Raw genomic sequence first — 20,417 nt, 5'->3', positions numbered from 1 at the left:
GCGGCGGCTGCGGAGCCGTCGGACATCGCTCCCGGACCCGCCGACAATGAGAGCCGCTCCCGGCAGGCGCGGAGAGGATCCCGCACTCCGTCCCGCCGCTCCCGGGGGACCCCGCAAGCAGCTCCGGTTGCTCTGGTTCCAGGTGTCCTCTCGCTCTGCTACCCCACCAAAATCCCTTACAGCCCCTGGCAGCTCCGCACAGGGGACCTCGGGATGTGCATCCCTGCCCCAACATGTGCGGAGGGCACACCCCTGCCCGTGGCTCCAGAATGGCTGCAGGACCCGACCCCTCCTAGGGCAGATGTTCTGGGGCATCTCCAGACCCGCTGGCACTTTGGGGACAGCCAGATGTGACAGCAGGAACATTGCTGCGACCCGCAGCAGGGCTGACTGGCAGCCACGAGGTGGGGTCCAGGCTCAGCACAGCCAAACCCCCATCCCAGGCACACAGGGCTGCAGCCAAGGCCTGTCACTGACTGTCTCCTGCTCTGGCAGCAGCTGCAGCAGGCCAGGGGCTGGGCTGGCTGGCCCCCAGCCTCATCCCATGAGCCACCCCAGCCCCACTGCCCTCGGGAAGTGCACTGGGTTTTGCTGGGACTGCCCGGAAAGCAGCTGTTGTTTTGCTGTCCTGGCACGGGCTGTGGCAGGAAGCAGATCCATTTCCCTGAGCACTGGGCTTGGCTGCAGCCACAGCACCGAGCTCAGGCAGGATGTTCCCCCCAGTCCCACTTCCCAGGCCAGCTCCTGCTGCTTTGTCCCCGCTTGCTCCTGTCCCGAGCACGGCACATGAACCTCGGTATCCTGCCGTGCTCTGGGGCAGCCTGGGCCCACGGCCAGGCAAAGCAGGTGCCAAGCATGGGAATGAGTTCCTCAGGATCACTCTGGCTCGTGGAGGGACTCACCATGGGCTCACAGAGGGTGAGGGCTGTGCCTTCCCCTGGCTGCCCCGAGGGATCGTCCCCAGCCGACAGAAGAACAGGCTCAGGGCAGCACGGGGCTGCAGGGGTTATTTTATTCTTTGCTTTGGTCTATACAAAAACAACTTACAGAAATAATAAAATCTTCCATTCCTGACCCACACTCCAGTAGCTGTCCATCCCTTTCCAGCCGGAGTGTTAAACCACCATCAGATCTAAAGCCTCTTTTAAAAAATGCATTAGATAAGGGAGGAGGGGACGGAAACACACCACTCACCAAAGAGAAGGGAAACGGGTTAAAATGTGCAACAAAGATCAGTACAAGGACACAGTTCCTAATGCTGGAGTCACTCCTCTATGGGGACTGGCAGGACAGGGACACAAAGTCAGCTCCCAGCGGCTGATGGGAAAGAATTAAACCTCAGACACCCCGAAGGTCCTGGGACACGGACCCTTTGCTTTCAGCAAACTGGATTGGCCTGATTCAGTTGGAGCTTGCAGGAAGCAAAAGGTTTTTCCATGTCAGATTCCTCTCCTAGAACACTAACACGCAGAACAAACCGTGGGGAAGTTAGAAAGCACAAACTTAAAGACGGCAAAAGCCGTTGGCACCATATTAAAAATAAAAAAGAAATATATATTCATAGAAAAGACTATTTTGCCAATGAAAGATCACTAACGGTGCAAGGTTTGTGTTTTAAAGCTTCAGAAACAGTATCTTGGATGCTGGATGTGGCAGTAGGTGCTCGAAGCAGTCCCAGGAGGAAGGACCTTCTCCACAGACCCACAGCGAAGAAAACAAATCGGAAAATAAAACCTCTCGTGGGAATGGAAAAGTTTTGTCTTCTCAGGCACTTCTGTCTCCCAAGTCCTTCTCGCGAATGCTCAGCTCTGGGGCCACCCTCTTCTGCATGGAGAGAACACCTGCAGCGGCAGAGAACTCCTGTCACCCACCGAGGGGGGATTTGGGAGGAGACCAGAGTGCGGGACCCCCATGGCCCACAGGGACATTGATCCATGGCAGCGCCAGGGACCCCGTGGTGACACCAGGGACCCCCCCCAGCACGGCAGGGGCCATCAGCCCCCGTCCCAGGTGTGCTGGCAGTACCTGGCGTGGGGCTGCGGGCGGGTTAGGCGAGCATGTGGTCAGCGAAGGGCGCTCGGACGCCGTCGCTGTAGGCGTCCATGGGGTAGTCCCCATCCATGTCCATGTGCATGTCCATGGGGTCCAGGGGGATGTCACCCGAGTACATGGGGCGGTAACCAGGGTCCAGCTCTGCAGGGAAAGCATGTGGCAACCTCAGCTCCCATCAGATCCTTGTCCCCTCACTCAGGGCAGCTGGTGACATGTGGTGCTGTAAAAGGGCCCAACCACCCCCAGCCCAAGGGCATGAGCTGTGTGTGCTCCCTGGGAGCTGAGCATCCCAATCCCCAGCAGACTGGGCTGGCACTTGACTGACAGCCACCTGAAAAAGGTTTTAAAACCAGCCTGGCTTAGTGACACGAGGCAACTGCCTCCCCAGAACCCAGCCCATGGGGACCCTGCAAGGAGGGCTGGTGCCACACTCACCATCTGAGTAGGGCTCGTTGATGGGGATCATGCTCTGAGCCTACAAAAGAAGATGGCACAGTTGAAGGGATTGATGTTCACGATGCCCAGGGGCCATGTGGTGGCAAGCCCTGTCCTAGGTGGTGCCATGACCAGGAGCTGAGGCCACAGCCCATCTGCCTCCCACCTCCCACCGTCTGACAGTCACTCTGACAGTCTGAGCTCTGGTTGGAGGTGCTGGCGACAGCTTTTGGAAGCAGCACAGAGCCATCCCTGACCAGGAGCTGAGGCCACAGCCCATCTGCCTCCCACCTCCCACCGTCTGACAGTCACTCTGACAGTCTGAGCTCTGGCCATCCCCTGATGCTCTGGCTTCCCCAGGGAAAAAATCTGGTTCTCACCGCTTCCCAGGCTGCCGGGTCATGCTTGAAGAGGGAGTTGGTGAGCTCCACGGAGACACGTTTCCTGTAGTCAGGATTCTTGTCCTCCGAGATGCGGAAGAGCACAGCGGCCGCATAGGTGGCTGTAGGGACGGCCAGCAGCCTCAGCTCCTGCTGCCACGCAGCATCAGAGCCCAAAACCCCAGCTGGGACAGAGCGCCCAGCACAGCCCCCGGCGTGGCAGCACTCACCTGTCCCCTCATTCCGGGAGTGCAGCAGCTCCATCAGGGGAGCCGAGGCCCCCTCGGCATCGATGGCATCTGCCGCCTCCTTGTCCTGGGCCAGCTCGCAGAGCACGCCGGCTGCCACGCGCTGGATGTTCTCCACCGGCGAGTACAGGAGCTGTCAGGGGAGATCAGCGGCCGTGTGAAGCAGCCAGCAAGGAGCCCCTGCGCCCTGGGCATGTCCTGATGCATGGGGCCACCAGCCCAGGGCTGCAGGCTGGCAGGAGGTGGCCCGTGCAGCCCCTGTGTCCCCGCAGCCCTGACCTGCACGAAGAGAGGGATGGTGTTGAGGCGGAAGATCTCCATGCGGTTCATGGGGTCCCGGGCCAGGATGTGCAGTGCCCCCGTGCAACCCTCCACAATCTCTTCCATCTTCACTCCATCCTGGCAGGGAACAAGAGCTCAGACAGAGCCCTCACACACACAGGGCACGGCCACTTGAAGTGTGGGCACAGGTACCCCAGGGACGGGCTGGGTTTTGGGGTGCCAGGCTGTGCTGGGAGCGGGGCAAAGGGGTGGGGCTCACTGTGTAGGGCTGTTGTGTGCCAGCAGCTGCGTGTCGCTGGGCATCCTGGTGAGCCTTGACCAGCAGCTGGACCAGGCGGGGGATGACAGCAGCCTCCTGCAGCGGGGCGTGGTTGGCCGGACACAGCGCCAGGTTGCGGATCAGGCCTATAGTAGCCTGGAGGAGAGGAGGAGGAGGAGGAGGAGGAAGGAGCAGTTTATCTCAGCTGTGGATCAGAACAGCATGTGTTCCCCAAGAGACCCACTGGCTGCACCCCTCCCAGTCTGTCCCACCCCATCCCCTCTGTGGTGCGGGCTGACTCAGCTTTGCCCTGCCCTGGATCCATCCTCTCCCCCAGCTGAGCTTCAGTTCCAATCAGCAGCAGGCTGATTGAGCCACTGAGCCACTTCCTTCATCAGCTGCTGTCAAGGACACGACCCACCAGGAGCAGGGCTGTGGCAGCAGCAGCCACCACCCCTCTGTGCACAGCACCAGCTGCTGCCCCCCTCAGCAGCCCATCCCACCACAGAGCAGCAGCCAGGAGCTCACTCCAGCCCAGGCACCGGCCTCCTCCTGCCCCCAACACCCCTCTAGGCCTTTACCTTCACCAGTGGCCACTGGTTGGGCTGGTTGAGGAGCTTGACAATGGCGGGGATGCCGTAGTTGAGGCGCACTGAGTTCTGGGCCATCTCGGCCTCGGGGTGCCGGCTGGTGAGGTGCCGCAGGGCGCACACGGCCGGCTCGGTGATGTCCTCCTTGTCACCCGCCCGCAGGATGGTGTGGATCAGGGCCTCCACCCCGTTGGACTGCGTCACCAGGGTCTTGTTCTTGCTGTTGTTGCAGGTCAGGTTGGAGAGGGTGCCAGTGGCACAGGTCAGCACGTTCACATCGTCAGAGCTCAGCTGGTTCACCAGGATCTTGAGGACGCCGTCCAGGCCCTCCTGCAGGAGTGGGATGGGAGGTGGGAGCAGCACACACAGCCAGACCCAAGTTCCAGCCCCACATCCAGCCCCACAGCAGGCAGTGATGGGGGGGCCACAGTGCTCCTGACTCCCACACAGCTCCTTTTCCATCCCTCCATGGCTCCTTTTCCATCCCCCACAGCTGGAGCTGCTCCTTCACAGTGAGCCCCAGCCACTCTTAACATGTACAGTTTCACTCAGAGTTTAATGTCTCCTGCTGGAATCACACTTCCAATGCCCCTGCCAGCACTCCCCACACAGTGATGGAGTGACCCCAGTCCTGGCTGTGCTGGCCAGCAGCCAGTAGCAGGTCAGGAAGGAGTTAAAGCACCATGACCACATCCTCCTTCAACCCTTCAGTCATCAGAGCCAGGGATGGTTCCATGACAGCCAAAATAGTTTCCAGGCTGCATCAGAGCTAATCCACATGGAGCAGCCCCAGCAGATGGGAAAACTCATCAGGAGGCAGCAGAGGGCTGGGAGAGCAGACCCAGAGCAGGGCTGGGGTCACCTCTGCACCAGCTGCAGGGCACAACAGCCTTGGCAGCAGCTCTGCCAGCAGCTCCCCCAGGAGCTGGGCATGCAGCCAGCCCAGGACAGGCTGACAGGGCTCCCGAGCCAGAGCAAACTCTGGTGGCACCGCTGAGTGACCGCAGTGGTCTCGGCCCAGCACTGGGGACACGCAGGAGTGCTGGCAGCCAGCTGGCATGGGCAAGGCCACAGGCAGGGAGCAGCACCCCGGGATGCAGGGCAAGCCCTGCTGCTGGGTGACTCGGGCACAGCAGGGCATCCCCTCGCCCTGCCAGGCACATGGAACAGGGAACACAAGGCTTTGGACTCAGCCTGGCATGAGCCAGCCAGCACCGGGCATGGACACGGCTCCAAAACGTGGCACCGAGGCACAGCCAGGGGTCCTGCACACTCACCTGTTTGGTTGCCACGTCAGAAAGGTTCCTCAGGGTCCACAGGCAGTTCTGGACCAGCCTGGGGCTGGAGCTGGTCAGGTGCTTGCCCAGTGCCTGCATGCCACCTGCAGGGAAGGGGACAGTCCTGTGAGCAGCCCTGGCCATCCCAGCAGGAGGAGGAGAGAGCAGCAGCAGGGCTGGGTGGGCTGGGCATGGGCCAATGCTGCTGCACACAGAGCAGCCTCATGGCTCAGTGGAGGCCAAATGTGGTGTGTGAAGAGCTCTTGGACAGCCAGGATGGATCCTGCCCACACACAGTGCCAGGAACATGCCTAAGTAGCCTCCAGAGCAGGAATCCAGGCTTCACTTGGTTGTGCAGACCTCTGCCCGTCCCACAGACATGTGAGAGGACATGTCCTCAGCCACATCTCCCTTACACCACCATTCACCCTCCTCCTGTTTTTAGGTGCCTTAGGAGTGTCCCAGGAAGCTTCTAAAAAGGTTCATTTTATGCTTGGAGCTCCTGGCATGTCCCCAGCTCCGTGCAGGGTGTGTCTCTGGAAAGGGTCTTGAAAAAGCCTCCTCCTGTGGCTCTGCCCCAGCCTCTCTTACCAGCCTCAACGATGGCAGGTTTGTTGCTGGGACACACCGACAGCACCTTGAGCACACGGCTCGTGGTCCAGAGCAGCTTCTCGTAGTTGTAGCTGCGCATGATCTGCACCAGGGCCTGGGGTCCTCCATTGGCCAAAATAATCAGCTGCAAGACAGAATCCCAGAATGGTTTGGGTTGGTAGGCACCTTAAAGAACATCCAGTCCCACCCTCCACCAGAGGCAGCAGCACATTCCGCTAGATGAGGTGGCTCCAAGCCCTGCCCAACCTGATCCTGAACACTTCCAGGGATGAGGCATCAAAATGGAGGGTTGGGGTGTGGCAGCCCTGGGCTGCTGGGACCCCCTTTCCAGATTCCCCAGCTCATGCCAGGACACAAGCCAGGCAGGAGCTCCAGCCCCTTGGCAGGCAGGAATGCTCTGGACACACCATCAGGGATGCACGAGATGGTGGGGTCTCCACTGCTGCCTCCTGCACATCTGTGAGCTGCGAAGTTGGGCAACCAGCCTCCCTCCTGCCTGTCTGGGATCCCCAGCCCACCTTGCTCTCCTGGTTCCCATAGGCCAGAAGCTGCAGGCAGTCAGTGGTGATGGCCAGGAACTTGGGGTTGTTCTTGTTCAGCAGGGGAACCATCTTCTGCAGCCCATCAGCCAGACGCACGGCCATCTTGGCCCCCTCCTGGTACAGCAGCAGGTTGTGCAGGGTGGTGATGGCGTAGAAGAGAACAGACTCCACGGGTGAGCTGTGGGCAGACAGCACACACCACGTCAGGGCAGGAACTACCCCACACTCACACCAGGCTGCAGTAGAGCCCTCAGGGCTGCCCTGAGCCCAGCACCCACATCACCCTTCAGCATGGCCCCAGGGAACGGACACCTCAGAGCCTGAGCCCCATCTCTGTGGCCAGGGCAGTGTGGGTGAGGTAGCTGCTCCCCTCCTCCTGCCCCCATGCAGGCTCCACACAGCAAACCCCAGGGGTTTTCACAGTTTCACACCCTCCCATTGCTTTGGTGAGCATGAGGACCCACACTGAGGACAGCATGAGCCCTCCCCTCCTCTGCCCCCATCCCAGGAGGGGCAGCCAGGCTCTGCCACCCCCGTGGCGTCCCCACCACCGTGCACCTCAGCATCCTGACGAGGGCTGGGATGCCACCAGACTTGAAGATGGAGAGCAGGCCCTCGCGGTGGTGCGAGAGGTTGTGCAGGATGCTGGTGGTGCAGCGGGCGGTGTCCAGGTCGCTGGTGCTCTGCATGGTGCGCACCACGGCCGCCACGATCTGCGGCGACTGCATCAGCGCGCGGCGCGACGCCTCCTTCTTGGACAGCTGGTTGACAATCATGGCTGCCTTGCTGACAACCACCTGGAGGGAGAGGAGCCGGCGTCTGGGAAGGGGTCCCGCAGCAAGGACAGGAGGTGAGGTGACGTGGCTGGGCAGGGGTGAGCTCAGTCCTGCACCTCAGTCTGGTGCAGGGTGGAGGCAAGCAGGAGTTTGGCCAAGGGGAAGGAGACAGACATGGCCACAGAGCCCCACAGGTGCAGCAGCTGAAGAGACAAACACAGCAAACATAGCTCCTTACCGGGTCCTCATCGTTGAGCAGCTTGGTGAGCTCTGGGATGGCACGTGTGGCCAGCTCGGCGTCATCCTGGTAGTTGATAAGGTGCACGATGGCTGACTTCAGCATCTGGGAGGGCTCTGCCAGGCGCTGCACGTTGGTCTGCTGCCCCTCCAGCTGGGTGGTGATGAGAAGCGAGCGGTCCTCCACTGTCTCGGGGTACATGGCGGCCCGGACACGCTGGGCACGGGTCATGGCCAGCTGAGCCTCCATGTCCGCTGCAGGGGGGGACAGGGAGGCAGCGTGAGGCTCTCTCCAAGGAGTGCTCCCAGCCCTGCTTGCCAAACCCAAGGAGATGAGCAAGAGCTTAGCACAGAGACACCGGCCACGTCAGCAGTCCCCGCACGCTCTGCGCAGAGCTGGAGCTTCAAAGTGTAAACAGATCCGGCAGCACAGAGATAAGACAACACTCAATTAGGCAGCATGATGGGGCAGTTGTCACACAAGGCCCATTAATTAAAAAATTAAGGATATTTGCAACTTGGGACTAGCTGGCACTGGTAAAAAGGAGAGCACTGAGGCCTTCCCCATCGAGGATGCTGAGGTGCGATACTGCGGGAGCCACCCATGGTCACCATCTCTGCACCACAAGGACTGCACAGGGTCCTGTGGGGGGCTCTGATCCCCATGGGAGCTGTCAATAAACCTTCCAGAGCCTATTGCCCACAGGGAACTGCAGAGCAAGCAGAGCAAACCAGCCCCTCTGAGGGGATAAAGCTGGGGGAAGCATCTTCCTCACTCCAGGCTGCGGCTCCGCATCGTCCTCGCCTCAGCGGGAGAAGCCGTGGCAGTGCCACGGTGTTACGGCACACACTGGCAGCTCTGGCAGCCACACTGGGACAGCTTTCCCAGCAGGCAGACAGGCAGTAGAGCAGGTGGCAGATCCGTGGGATGGGATCAGCTGTTCCCATCTCAAGCCAACCCCCTGGCACGCTCGGATGTGCGCGCAGCTCAGCTCCAGCGCGGGCTGACCGCGCGCCACCCCCGCGCCGGAGCCTCTCAGCGCCGGGGAGGAGGACAGGAGGAAGCATATTTTAGGCAGCAACAACTCCCAGGGTGTGGAAGCCAGCATGGAGGAGTACCCAGAAGCAGCATGGCTGCGGGGGAGGAAGAGGAAGGCAGGAGCTGAGCAGCTGAGCCTGCGGAAGTGCCGGGCCTCACAGCCCCTTACCTTGCGCTTGGCTCTGGCTCTGGCTCCCTCCCTGGCAGTAACTCGTGGTGGTTGTCTTCTTGATGGTGTACTGCTTCCCATAGACCTCGTCATCATCCGCGAGGCACTTGCTGCTGACGGAGGGCACCTGCGTGTTGACGCCGGAGTGGATTCCGGAGTCGTAGGTGTAGGTCTGCTGCCACTCCGTCACCTTGATCGGCTGCTCCATCATGTTCATCACCTCCATGGCTGCTCTGCGGGGTGGGCAGGGCAGGTGTTACACCTCCAGGAGAGCCTAGGTATCCGCAGGACCCTCCTTCTCCTCTCCTGCCCCCGAATGGCACGGCAGGCCCCGCGCAGCAGCCGGCCCCCACGAGCAGATGGAGCCGATCCCTATCTGCCCTCCTCCCCCGCCGGAGATGAAAGGCGGCACCGCGATGACGAACCCGAAGCTCAGCACTTTGTTGCTCGTGTTCAGACATGAACGGCGGCTGCGTCTCGCAGCGCCGTGTCTCACCACTGCCACGGCCAAGGTGTGGGCAGGCTCTGCCCAGCACAGTGGGACACCACAAGCTCCGGGGTCCCTGGCTGCCCCTGAGCTTTTTTAAGACCCTTTCCAGAGACACAACCTGCACAGAGCTGGGGACACGCCAGGAGCTCCAAGCTCCATATGGCTGGAGCTCCAAGCATAAAATGAACCTTTTTAGAAGCTTCCTGGGACACTCCTAAGGCACCTAAAAATAAGCAGGCAAAGCCCCTGGCTCAGCTCTCCCACGGGTGCTCAGCACGACAGGCGCCCACGGCGTGGTCCAGGGCTGGGCACTCCTCACTCAGTGCCAGGACAGGGCAGCCCGGCACATCCCAACACTCAGGACAAACCAGCCAAGGTTGCTGGGAGCAGGGCTGGGATTTCCTTGTCTTTAATTTGGAGATACAGGGGGAGGGAGGACGGCTCATGGATTAATGCCTGAGCTCACTCAGGGCTGTGAGTCACCAGCCCTGCATCCAGGCCCCCGGCATGACCAGGAGGGATGGAGGCAGGCGGGGAGGGAGGGCTGGAGGCAGGCAGGGAAGGAGGGATGGAGACAGCACCCGCCCAGCCCTCCGCTGACCCATCACCCAGGATTCCTATCCCTTCCCGGCCGCGCAGGAGAGGAATGAGTCAGAGTTTCAGAGGCGATAAGCAGCAAAGGGAGCAGCTGCCGCCCGGCATACCTGGGCGCAGCAGCACCCATTCCAAACAGCCTAATTACCGCCCGCAGCGGCCCCGATTCCCGCGCCGGGCCGGGCCGGGGCGGCCGCGCAGCCCTGGCTCCGCTCCAGCCGCCAGCGCAGCGCGGGACCCGCGGGGACCGGCCGGGCTGGGGCGGCAGCTTCGGGCACCAAAACCCTCCCGGGGGAGCGAGGACACGGAGCTGAGCCCCCCGCCAGGCCGGCGGCTGACTCAGGGCGTCGGGTGGTGGCCGAGGACGCGGCTCGGCGGGGCACGGCGCGCACGGGCTTGGCACGGCTTGGCACGGCTCGGCCCAGCGCTGCCGGCTGTTCCCAAGGAGCGGCCGAGCCCCCGGCAGCTGCACAGGGAGGAATCCCAAGCTTTCATTCGCAGGAGCAGCGGCCAGATGGGAAACAGGAGCCCGCCACGCTTGTCCCCCCCGGGTAGGGGCATCCCCCAGCCCCAGGCGCCTTCCCGGAGCCGCGGCAGGGCGCTGCTGCTGCCAATCCGATATTTTTTGAGCTGTCAAGCAGCACTGGCAGACTCAGAGCAGCTCTAATGGGCTGTGCACAACGCACGGTGGTCAGGCAGCGGAGGGCGGTGGAGGCAGAGCCGGGTGGGAGCCGGGGTGTGGGATCAGTGGGGCAGGACAGCGTGTGACACATGGTGCCAGGGGCGAGAGGAGAGGCAGCTCTGCTCCCCACCCCGCGTCGCAGCAGGGATGGGCCGTGAGAGCCCCGGAGCGGAGCTGGGAGTGCCGCGGAGCTGCACCCGGGCGCTGCTGCGCTGGGATTTGGGAGGGCAGCTCCTTCAGCTGGATCATCCCGGCCACGGTGGCAGAGTCTAAATTGTGTTGGGAAACTCAAGAGAAGCAATAGTCGTGCCTTATGAAGTGTGGAAGGGGTAGGCAGGAGAGGGCTCTGTGGCACTGGCCGGGCTCATCACCGTGGTGCTGGGTGAGCTGGCACCCCTCGCACCTGCAGAGCCCCAAGAGCCCAGGCCAAAACTGGAAAGCTGCCCTGGACAAGGTGGGCAGGGGGAGAGCAGAGCTGAGGGCAGTACAGACCACACAGCCAGGGCAGGGACCCCAGGCAGCAGCTGACAGAGCTGGCAGGGGCTGATGCTGCTGCACCACTGTCAAACACTGACATCCACTCCACAATTTAGAGGCATCAGACAGGCACTTAATTTTCCAAACCTCCAGGAGCTGGGCTCAGACACCGTACAGAGCCCTGCATTATGCATGAGCCACCCCTTCTGTCTGCACCACAGCACCCAGGGACATCAAAAGCCAGCAGAGCTCCTCGAGCTCAGACACGAGCTCTGGTGATCGGCCCCAGACGAGCTCCAGGCAGGAGAGCAGGACCAGGAGCCCCACAGAAGGGACACAGGCACCTGTCCTTCCCCTGAGCATCCCCCCAACAGCATTTGCTCATGGCCACAGGGACCAGCGAGGCCAACAGCACCCGAGGTGACAGGGCCAGTGCAGCAAATGCCAGACGCTCCCACGGTGAGCAGTGACATTTTCTGAGCCCTGTGTCAAGCGTGCCCTGCTCATCACTCCGCGAGGGGCAGACACTGACACAAGCCTCTCCCCCGTCCTCCACAGCCTGGCTCTGTCCTCAGATGTCCCCTCTCATCCCCAGCAGGAGAGGGGTGCTGGTTACCCCTGGGCTCACCTTATCAGGAGCCATTTCCTGGCAGTGTTTCTAGGGAAGTGCTGTAGCAGGGAGGGACCCTCATGCTGGAGGGAGAAGCAGGGTGTTATTTGGGGCACAAGTGAAAATACCCACACTGAAGGGTCAGCCACAAGCAAGGGGCATGTTTGGGTGGGCTCCAGCCCTCCCACATCAGGCCTGTGGGCAGCTCTTACCTCCCCCACCAAGCTGGCAGAGTGGGAAGGGGAGAACAGTGAAAGCAGAACAAACCCACCAGGCCTCACCTGAGCCCCACTCCACACAAACCTAGACCCCAGGAAAATAAGATTTGCTCCTGGGAACAGTGAGAAATCCCCCAGAAAACAGTGAGGCAGCTGTGGGGGACTGTTCAGAGGGCCCAGCAGGTTTGGGGAGAACCTCCAGCCTGCTCCTACACCACAACAGGGAAGGGGCCAAGACACCTGAGGGGCTTCAGCCATGGGATGCAGCACAGGCAGGGTCTTATGTCACTCAAGCAGGGCACTGCCAGGAAAAGGTTAATCCCTCTCCCACCACTTCCCTCAGCCAGGAAGGCAGAGGAAGCTCCCGCAGGCTGTCGGGCACCGGCCAGCAGCTCATCCGCCCCCGGAGCCATTTGATCAGCGTCCAAGCAGCACAGCCCCCCGGGACACCGTCTGGGAGGAAGTCTCTGGCAAACATGCAGCCCCAGGCCTGACCAGCCCTTCCCACCAGCTGCTGTGAAGCCTTCAGCCTCACCAGGCAGGACACAGCCGGCAGACAGGGCTGAGCTGCCCAGAAGAGCAGCAGGAAAGCAGTGAGTGCTGCTTCATGCAGAAATATCCACTGCCCAGGGGCTTCTCGAGGTCCTGGGGGTGAGCAGCCGTGATCCCCAGCCTGGGGTCACCCCAAGGGGAGCAGGTGGGGGGGCACAGGGCACCCTGACAAGCCCCAGGCAAGGGGCTGCACTGGACCAGGCACTGGGTCTCAGGGTCAGGGGGTGTGAGGGGCAGCCTGAGCTCACTCAGGCAGGTCCAGCCTGCCCTCAGCCCGGCATGGAGCAGTGTGGGTGCCAGCAGGGGGCTGCCAGAGCCCCCCAGAACCCCACCCTTGCTCAAAGGAGCAAAGAACAACAGTGCTGGGGGGTCCCCTCATGCAGCCACAGCATGAGAGGGGCTGAGCTCGGTGTGGGAGCGTGCGAGCGGCCGCAATTAGAGTCGCCAAGGCTTTTAAGGAAAGGGAAGAGGCAGTTAAGGCAATTCAATAAATGCAGCACAAGAAAAGACTCTATTTTAGAAGCACTTACACTACACACAAGCCATCTCCGGTCCCCCCCTTCCTGGAGCAGTGGGGATTAGCAACTGCCTGCTCAGGCAGCGCTGGCCTGGGCAGCCACAGCAGCTCTTCCCACACAAGGGCACCCTGTGCACCCTGGAGAGCTGCACCTCAAAGTCCCCCAACACCCAGAGCCCCTGGCCCAAGGTGCTCCGAAGCGACACCAAGGGCTGATGAAGCTGGGGCAGCCGCTAACGAAGGCCCTGCAGACACTGCACAAAAGCTTCAGTGGTTTTGAAGAGGATCCTCGGGAACACACAGCGGGAGCAGGCAGAGAAAGGAGCTTGTCAAGACCTCACCAGCATCAATGGGAAGCGTTCGAGTCAGATCTCAGCACCAGGAGCCCTTTCAATGGGGCTTTACAGGGAAGATGAGTGGAAGAATTCAAAGGGGAACGAGAGCAGCTTGAAGTTTAATGAGGAGGAGACAGCGGCGGGGGATCAGCCTCTCGTTAGAGCAGGCAGAACCACTGGCCTGGCCTTGCACACAAAGGAGCCCATGGCCTTTGTGTGTGGATGTAGCCTGGTCCAGAAGGGCTCCTGGCTGCCCCACCAGCTCTGGGCACTCAGGAAAGGCAGCAGGGGGCAGGAGCTTCAGATCCAGGCTCCTTCACTGGAGGGGGCTCCAAACCTTTTTTATATTCCAGCTATTGTGATGTTGTTACATTTGAGCTGCTGAATGCCTCATGCAAAGCTCCAGCTCCTCTTGCTGGGGGTGCTGCATCCCCCTGAGCACCAGACCAGGCTCTGGCAGCAGGGCAGACCCAGAACGTGGCAACTGTGCCACGACCTGCTGCGCTCAGCTGATGCTCTCCATCAACCCAGACCGTGTCCCCGAAATGCCTCGCCTGCACCTGAATTAACAGCTCCTGACAGCTCCAGCACACGCCAGGCCCAGGCTGTGATGTTTTGGCACTTCACATCACAAACCAACACAGTATTATCCATCAAGTGCTCTCCTGCTGCAAGCACACACTGCACTGAGCATGACACCCACCCCCTGCTCCTGTGCAGGCTCACAGCAGGACCCTCAGCCCAGGGAAAGCTCTCCCAGGGACATCCACCTGCCAAAATCCCACTGCGGGGTCTCTGGCAGCTCATCATCCCCCTCCCCACATCACTAGTTGTTGGCACAGACACCTCCACCTGCAGGATCAGGAGGACCCACATGGGCTCATCTCCTCCTCACAGTTTGCTGATCTCATTAGAATCACGCCCAGGAAAGATGGGAATTTGCCACTTGTCCACGGAAAGGAGAACTGGCATGGTGAGATTAATCACAATTACTCCATCTGGATAAAAAAAAATCAAAAACCATTATTTTGTTTCAACGAGCACAAAGAACAAGTTGTTCTTTAAGCACGCTATAATTGCAGGCTCTGAACCTTGCTGGCTGTTCCCAGCTCCAACCACGGTGCCCAGGCTTTGCCACCCAGCCCTGCCAGAGGAGCTGGGGCAGCGAGGAGGGGCGCAGAGGTGCTGAGCCCCGGCTTAATTTCTCCATCCAGTTGCATTACAGCTGCAAAGTTCAGACGCTTCACAAGAAATTATCACCAACAGCCGTCAGCACCCGGCCTGTCGGAGCAAGTTAATGATTTGTCACCAGGGCTCTGCCCGCGCGTCACCGCGATTACAGCAGGCTCTGCCAGCAGCCAAAGGTCTCTCCCCCCACTCAGAGGAACGCTTTTCACCCAGCCCCCTACCCCCAAAAGCCACACGGCACCCCAGTGTACCCACCCCACGGGGTCTGTGCCCCGGCAGCGGGGCAGCCCCCCCGGAGGGCACTGCCACGGTCACCCCCTCCCAGATCTGCCCACCCGAGCGTGGGATATGGGGAAAACACCGAGCATTCCGCCTCCACCCCGCCAGAAGCTGGGAAGGAGGCCCGGGGACTGGCTGGGAACAGACAGCGCAGATGTCGCGGGCTGCCCGACAAGCCCCGGCAGCCGCGGTGCGAGGCTCCTGCCCCGCTTCCAAAGCCATTCCGGAGCTGAGAGTCCAAGGCGTGCCAGGATGCCTCCAGGCCCGCCAGCAGCCGCCGCAGAACCCATCGGGGATGGCGGATTTAGAAGGGTATTTCAAACCTCTGCTTAAATAGAAACATCTTCACCTCCCCCCCCACCCCACCCCGCGCAGCCATCGACAAACCGGGTGTGGCTGCAAAGCCAGCCCTGTTTAAGCACAGACATGGTGCTGAGGTCAAGTTTTAAGCTTTTTTGGAGCGGCAGTACCTGCACCTTCCCACGCCCTTGTCCGCCACTTTTTCAAGTATGTCCATCAGCAAAGAGGGGTAAAATCAACCCTCCCAGAGCAGAGAATGCGATTCAAGGCACGGATGCAGCCCTGGTGTCCTCCCGAGCTGCCATCCCCAGCCGTGTCCATGCACACAGACCCACCTGGGACACCCCACGGGGCTGGGACTGACCAGCTGCCCCCAGCCCTGGGTGATGCTGGGTGCCCACACACCCTGTCTAGGTGGGGAAGCACCAGCTGAACCTGAGGTAGGCTCGTACTGCTATAATAGACACGACATTTCATTTTAACTTCTGTTAATTAGAAGCCAGCCTAATTTAAACCTTCAAAACCAGCACAAGCGTCGGTACAGATGCTGCAATTAAAGTTCTGCAAGTTCTCCGTGCAGAGGCTCTGCTCCTCCAGCCTGCGGAGCGGGGCCAAGGGCAGCTTCGCTCCCAGGCTCTGCCATCTGCGAGCGGCAGCGCGCCCGGCAAAAGCGCCGTCTTAAATCCCGGAGATCTGGAAGTGTGATAAAAAGCCAAATCCCATCAAGCGCTCCCACACCAAACCACAGTCTTGAAGGGAAGCCGTCCTCGCAGGAACGGGCTGAGCTGCAGGAGCCGTGCAGCTGTACCGCAGTGCCTGCCCGGCTGCTGAGGAAGGCTTTCAGGTGGGGGAAACAAAGGGGTGAGTTAATGGGATTAGGGCAGCGCCGAATGATACGCTGAAATGCGGCACCAGGACCAGAGGGGACATCCCCCAAGCCCCCCGGCTGCAGCCCGGCCACGATTCACCCGCGCTGCCCCGGGGGCTCCAGGCACGGAGCACAAACTACTCGCACACCCAGCCCCAGGAGACCCCTCCCAGCAGCCCGGCTCGTCCCCCCACCCCCTCCCGGGGATGAAGGCGCTTCCTGGAGCCGGCAAGGACACGGCACATCGCCCAGACAATAGACTGTAACGCCATTGTCTGAGAGAGGGCCCCGCACGGCCGCCCCACCTTTCCCCAGCGCCCGGAGCCCTGGGGAGCCGCGTGTGTCCCCGCTCCGCACAGCAGCCACGGTGCAAGGAGGGAGCACAATCCTCAGCCACAGCTCTGCAGCGTCCCCGTCCTCATGGCCAACTTGTCTAAGCCAAATTAGCAGTAAAATGGGTTTTTCATGACACTTCATGGAAATCCTCCAAAACAATGAGCGATAACAGGCTTCAGATGTGCAAACGCAGTTCCAGTGGTGCCCTGCACCCTTCCAGCCAGCTCCGACACCGACAAGGACACAGAAATGGACCCCTGTAATTTTCTCAGCCCTGTTTCCGGCTGGACCGGACACTCCGAGAGCGGAGCCCGGAGCAGCCCCCGCGGACACTGCACCTGCCCTGGATGCGGCTGCCAGCCCGGAGCAAACGCCCCCGGCACCGCTCCAGCCCCATCCCCGCGGCAGCTGCCGGGGAGACGCTGCGCCCCCGGCTCCCCAGCAGCCCACGGCAGACGGACACCAGAGCGAGCTGCTCGGGGCTGGCACCAGCGCCAAAACCAGCACGACGTGGGCTGGAGCAGGAGGTGAAGCGACTGGGGGGGGCTGTGTCACGGGGCTGTGTCCCCAGCCCCCACCACCCTTCTGGTATGGGGAAGCGGACAAGGGAACATGAAACCAGACATGGGACTCACCCAGGCACCCCGACAGCGTTATGGGGGTGCAGGGGTGTCCAGCCTGGCCGGAGAGGGTGCAGGCTGATGGCCTCACACCCGGGCAGGCACAAGGGTGGCGCAGGTCACCCTGTCCCGTCCCCTCCTGAGCGTTCACGCTCCTCTCCCAGCACACGCCGCCCGGCGTTGCTCGTATGACAGCCCACGTTTGCCTTCTCCGGGCAACTCCCAGCAACATTTCAGCATTATCCTTTCATCTGCGCTGTAAACCTGATTAATTAAGCTAATCACTCAGCTAACGCAATTAGAGCGCTCTCTCCTCTCCAAACATCAGACAAACAGCCAAGTTTCGCTCCCCCCGCCGTGTCCCGGTGCGGATGTCCGCTGTCCGGGGCTCAGCTGGGACCCCCCGTGCGCACTGTGCCCGGCACCCCTCACCCCCGGGGGCTATCCGGGTGATGCCAGGTCACCCGCACCCCCTCAGCCCCCAGACCTCACATGGCAGGCGGCGGGCGAATGGTAGCTCCGACCCCTTCGATGTCGGGGCGATGCCGAGGTGACCCGAGAGCAGCACGCGGTGTCCCCAGGTGTGGCTGTGGGCACGGAGCAGCCCCGTTTGCGTAAGAGCCCCGGAGCACCGGGCGAGCGCCGTGCCAGGGCCTCGCCCGCGCAACGGCAGCTCCGGGCGGGGCCGGGGACAGAGTCACCGCCTGGCACCGGAGCGCGGAGCCGCGATTCCCAAACTGGAATCGGCACTGGGATAGCCCGGCTGCCCACGGGGGAAGCCCCGGGGACCCGCCCAGTCGGGCCGAGCTCACGGGCAGCACACGGGGAGCCCTGCCCCAGACGGCGGCAGCGGGACCGAACCGGGATGCCCGGTGCTGCCCGGCCCGGACATCCAGGTCCTCCCCGCCCCGAGCGCGGCCGCTCCCCAGCGCCGCACGGCGGAGTCCGCACGGCTCCGCTGCAGCCCAGCCCGGAACGACCAACGGCCCCGTCCCGGCCGCTCCAACTCTGCTCACCGGACCACTCCCCGCCGCCAGCCCGCTCCTCCGGACCCTCCCCGCTCACCGGAGCGACCCCTGCCCGGTTCCGCCAGCCTATTGCCGCTCACCGCCGGTCCCCCATGCCCGATGCTCGCTGACTCGGCTCCACTCACCGTCGCTCCCGGTGCCCCGCCCCGCTCACCGTCGCTCCCCGTGTCACACCGAGCATTCCGGCGTGCCCGGCACCCCTCACCCCCCCGGTGTCCCGGCCGCGCTCACCGGCCCTCCCCGCCCGTTCCCAGTGTCCCGGCCGCGCTCACCGTCCCTCCCCGCCCGTTCCCGGTGTCCCGGCCGCGCTCACCGGCCCTCCCCGCCCGTTCCCAGTGTCCCGGCCGCGCTCACCGTCCCTCCCCGCCCGTTCCCGGTGTCCCGGCCCCGCTCACCGTCCCTCCCCACCCGTTCCCGGTGTCCCGGCCCCGCTCACCGTCGCTCTCCGCCACCCGCCCGCTCCTGCCCGAACAAAAGGCGAGCAGCGCCCCGCGCACCGCCCCGCCCGCCTCAGGCCCCACCCCCGCGCCGCCCCTCCGCTATTGGCTGCTCCGCACGCCCATCAACCCCCGGGCGCGCCGGGCTCCGCCCCCGCCGGACGTGTTTATCCGCTCCCCATTGGCGGGGGCGCGGTCGCCCCGCCCCCTTCCCGCAGGTGATTGGACAGCGGGGCGCGGTGGGCGGGGCGCGGCGGCGGCAGAGCAAGGGCGCGACCACGAGGGGACCACCTGGGTGACGTCAGTGGGCGCGGCCAGGTGGGGCCGGGCCCCGCCCCTGGGCAGGGCTGGGGGCGCGGGGACCCCCGGGCCGTGCGGGGACCCCCGGGCCGTGCGGGGACCTTGGGCCGTGCGGGGACCCCCGAGCCGTGCGGGGACCCCCGAGGCAGGAGCGCGGGGGCGGCTGGAAGCGGCATTCGGGAAGGGCTCGGGGCTGCTGGCGCTGCGTCAGCCCGGTCCCCGCCGGACCGGTCCAGCCGGGTGCTGCCGCCGCGTCCCGGGCGAAGCCGCCGTCACCCAGTGCCCGAGTCATCCATCGGATATGTCCCAGCCCACCCCAGGACCCCCAGGTGCGGGGAGCAGGAGGATTCTGCCCCGGTGAGGATGAGGAGGGAGCATCCTGCACCCCCGCTGCCTGTACGGTTCCGTGCTACGTCTGACAGCGAGCGCTGCCAGGCGGGGATTCTCAGCTCCCAAGGGAGGTGAGAGACAGCGCTTCCACCGCCCCTGCAAGAGAAAGGGAATTAATTCATGGCTGTGCGCTGAGCGGGAGATCCGGAGCACAGCGACAGAGCTCTCGGCACAAGGAAATGGGCACACGGCGCGGCACGGCACGGCACGGCAGAGCGCAGCTGAGGCGTCGGCCAGAAATCTCATTCACGCTCCCCTCCTGGTCAAGGTCGAGGGTGTCAGGGAAGCGCGAGATGTAACCCAGCTTCCTGCATCCCCTGCATCCCCTGCATCCCACCCCCGTGTCCCCAGCCAGTCACTCTGCACCCCGGCACTGCCCCGCAGCTCGACTCTCCCTGTCCGGGGGGACAGGACGGTGGCCATGCTCCCCGTCACAGCCACCGCCGGGTCACACCGCCGCTCCCAGAGCTCTGCTCCCGCCTGGCACTGCCGGTGGTGGATGCAGGTGGGAGCGGGGAAGGGACCCCAGCTCACGGCTGCGAGGGGTTTTGCCTGGTGCCAGCAGACCGGTGGGAGAGAGGAGCTGTCTTCTCGTGAGTGTGGGGCTGGGGAGGGGACACGGTGCCCAGGTGTGTCAGAGCAGGGCGGAGGCCACCTGGGCCCAGTGCCACCCTCGCCCAGCTGTTGGGAAGATCCGCAGGCCTTTGTCCCCCGGGCTGCGGTGCCAGCGCCGCTCATCCACCGGCCACACCCCACCGGGCTGGCTCTCCCCTCCCGAGATGTGACCCATCGGTGACAAACACAGCTCCTCCCAAGTGACAGGACAGCCATGTCCCGGCACAGGGTGCAGTGGGTGCCCCCTCCCAGCAGTGCCTCCCCGAGCTCTGAGCTTTGCCCACGGGTCTGGGGGCTCAGCCCCTGCATCCCACCCGCTGCCCTGCAGAGCTGGAAAAGCCCCGGTGCAGGGGTTCCAGGCAGGGCAGGGTGGGGTGCTGGCAGCCTCTTGCCACCCTCTTCCTTCCATTCCCATCCCTTCCCTCCCCCGGGGCCAACGCTGTGATTCAGCCTCTCAGTTTCAGTCCTCGTAGCCAATTTCCACGCGAGCGGGAGGGAGCACGGCAGGGAGGAGTGGTCGGGCACGCACTGCCCGGGATTGGCACAGGTTTGTCAGCACCAACAGAGACCCCCAGCGGGCCCCAAAAAGCCCCGATGCAGGCAGGAGGGGGTCACCCCACCCTGCCACCCCCATCTTCATCGGGGGATGCATTGCACCCTCCAATCCTGGATCAGGGTGATGC

General features: G+C 62.9%; 2 protein-coding genes across 4 annotated transcripts; one reads left to right on the top strand and one right to left on the bottom strand.

Annotated features, from left to right (window-relative positions):
* Positions 1-998: 998 nt before the first annotated feature.
* Positions 999-18,491, bottom strand: LOC121351125 (junction plakoglobin). Of its 3 annotated transcripts, none has more exons than XM_041463010.1 (15): positions 18,429-18,491; positions 8,899-9,131; positions 7,692-7,945; positions 7,236-7,474; positions 6,654-6,855; positions 6,115-6,259; positions 5,524-5,627; positions 4,238-4,576; positions 3,657-3,812; positions 3,395-3,514; positions 3,098-3,248; positions 2,868-2,989; positions 2,488-2,527; positions 2,026-2,193; positions 999-1,841 (listed from the first exon to the last, which is right to left on the bottom strand). In XM_041463010.1, the coding sequence occupies exons 2-14, from the start codon at positions 9,122-9,124 to the stop codon at positions 2,048-2,050; spliced, it is 2,244 nt and encodes a 747-aa protein (XP_041318944.1). In that variant the 5' UTR covers positions 9,125-9,131; positions 18,429-18,491; the 3' UTR covers positions 999-1,841; positions 2,026-2,047. The 3 variants fall into 3 exon arrangements, with proteins under 3 accessions (XP_041318944.1, XP_041318942.1, XP_041318945.1); XM_041463008.1 differs by lacking the exon at positions 18,429-18,491 and adding an exon at positions 18,347-18,372; XM_041463011.1 differs by lacking the exon at positions 18,429-18,491 and adding an exon at positions 18,265-18,288.
* On the top strand, positions 9,315-19,904 carry LOC121351076 (basic proline-rich protein-like). Its single transcript, XM_041462935.1, has 4 exons — positions 9,315-9,410; positions 16,617-16,871; positions 17,762-19,058; positions 19,801-19,904. The coding sequence occupies exons 1-4, from the start codon at positions 9,315-9,317 to the stop codon at positions 19,902-19,904; spliced, it is 1,752 nt and encodes a 583-aa protein (XP_041318869.1).
* The last annotated feature ends 513 nt before the right edge of the window (positions 19,905-20,417 follow it).

This window comes from Pyrgilauda ruficollis, unplaced genomic scaffold (genome assembly GCF_017590135.1).
Source record: "Pyrgilauda ruficollis isolate IOZ18807 unplaced genomic scaffold, ASM1759013v1 scaffold161, whole genome shotgun sequence".
Classification (NCBI taxonomy): Eukaryota; Metazoa; Chordata; class Aves; order Passeriformes; family Passeridae; genus Pyrgilauda; species Pyrgilauda ruficollis.
This window is presented reverse-complemented; position numbering and strand designations above follow the sequence as displayed.

Excerpts from the sequence above, each read along its gene's own strand:
- LOC121351125 (XM_041463010.1), bottom strand. The coding sequence starts at position 9,124 with ATGGAGGTGATGAACATGATGGAGCAGCCGATCAAGGTGACGGAGTGG. Across the intron at positions 6,856-7,235 it reads GCCCTCGTCAGGATGCTGAG|CTCACCCGTGGAGTCTGTTC; the intron begins GTGCACGGTGGT and ends GTCTGCCCACAG. Across the intron at positions 3,249-3,394 it reads CCATCCCTCTCTTCGTGCAG|CTCCTGTACTCGCCGGTGGA; the intron begins GTCAGGGCTGCG and ends CTCCCCTGACAG.
- LOC121351076 (XM_041462935.1), top strand. The coding sequence starts at position 9,315 with ATGACGAACCCGAAGCTCAGCACTTTGTTGCTCGTGTTCAGACATGAA. Across the intron at positions 9,411-16,616 it reads TCACCACTGCCACGGCCAAG|CCCTGTTTCCGGCTGGACCG; the intron begins GTGTGGGCAGGC and ends TAATTTTCTCAG. Across the intron at positions 19,059-19,800 it reads GCCCACCCCAGGACCCCCAG|CTGTTGGGAAGATCCGCAGG; the intron begins GTGCGGGGAGCA and ends ACCCTCGCCCAG.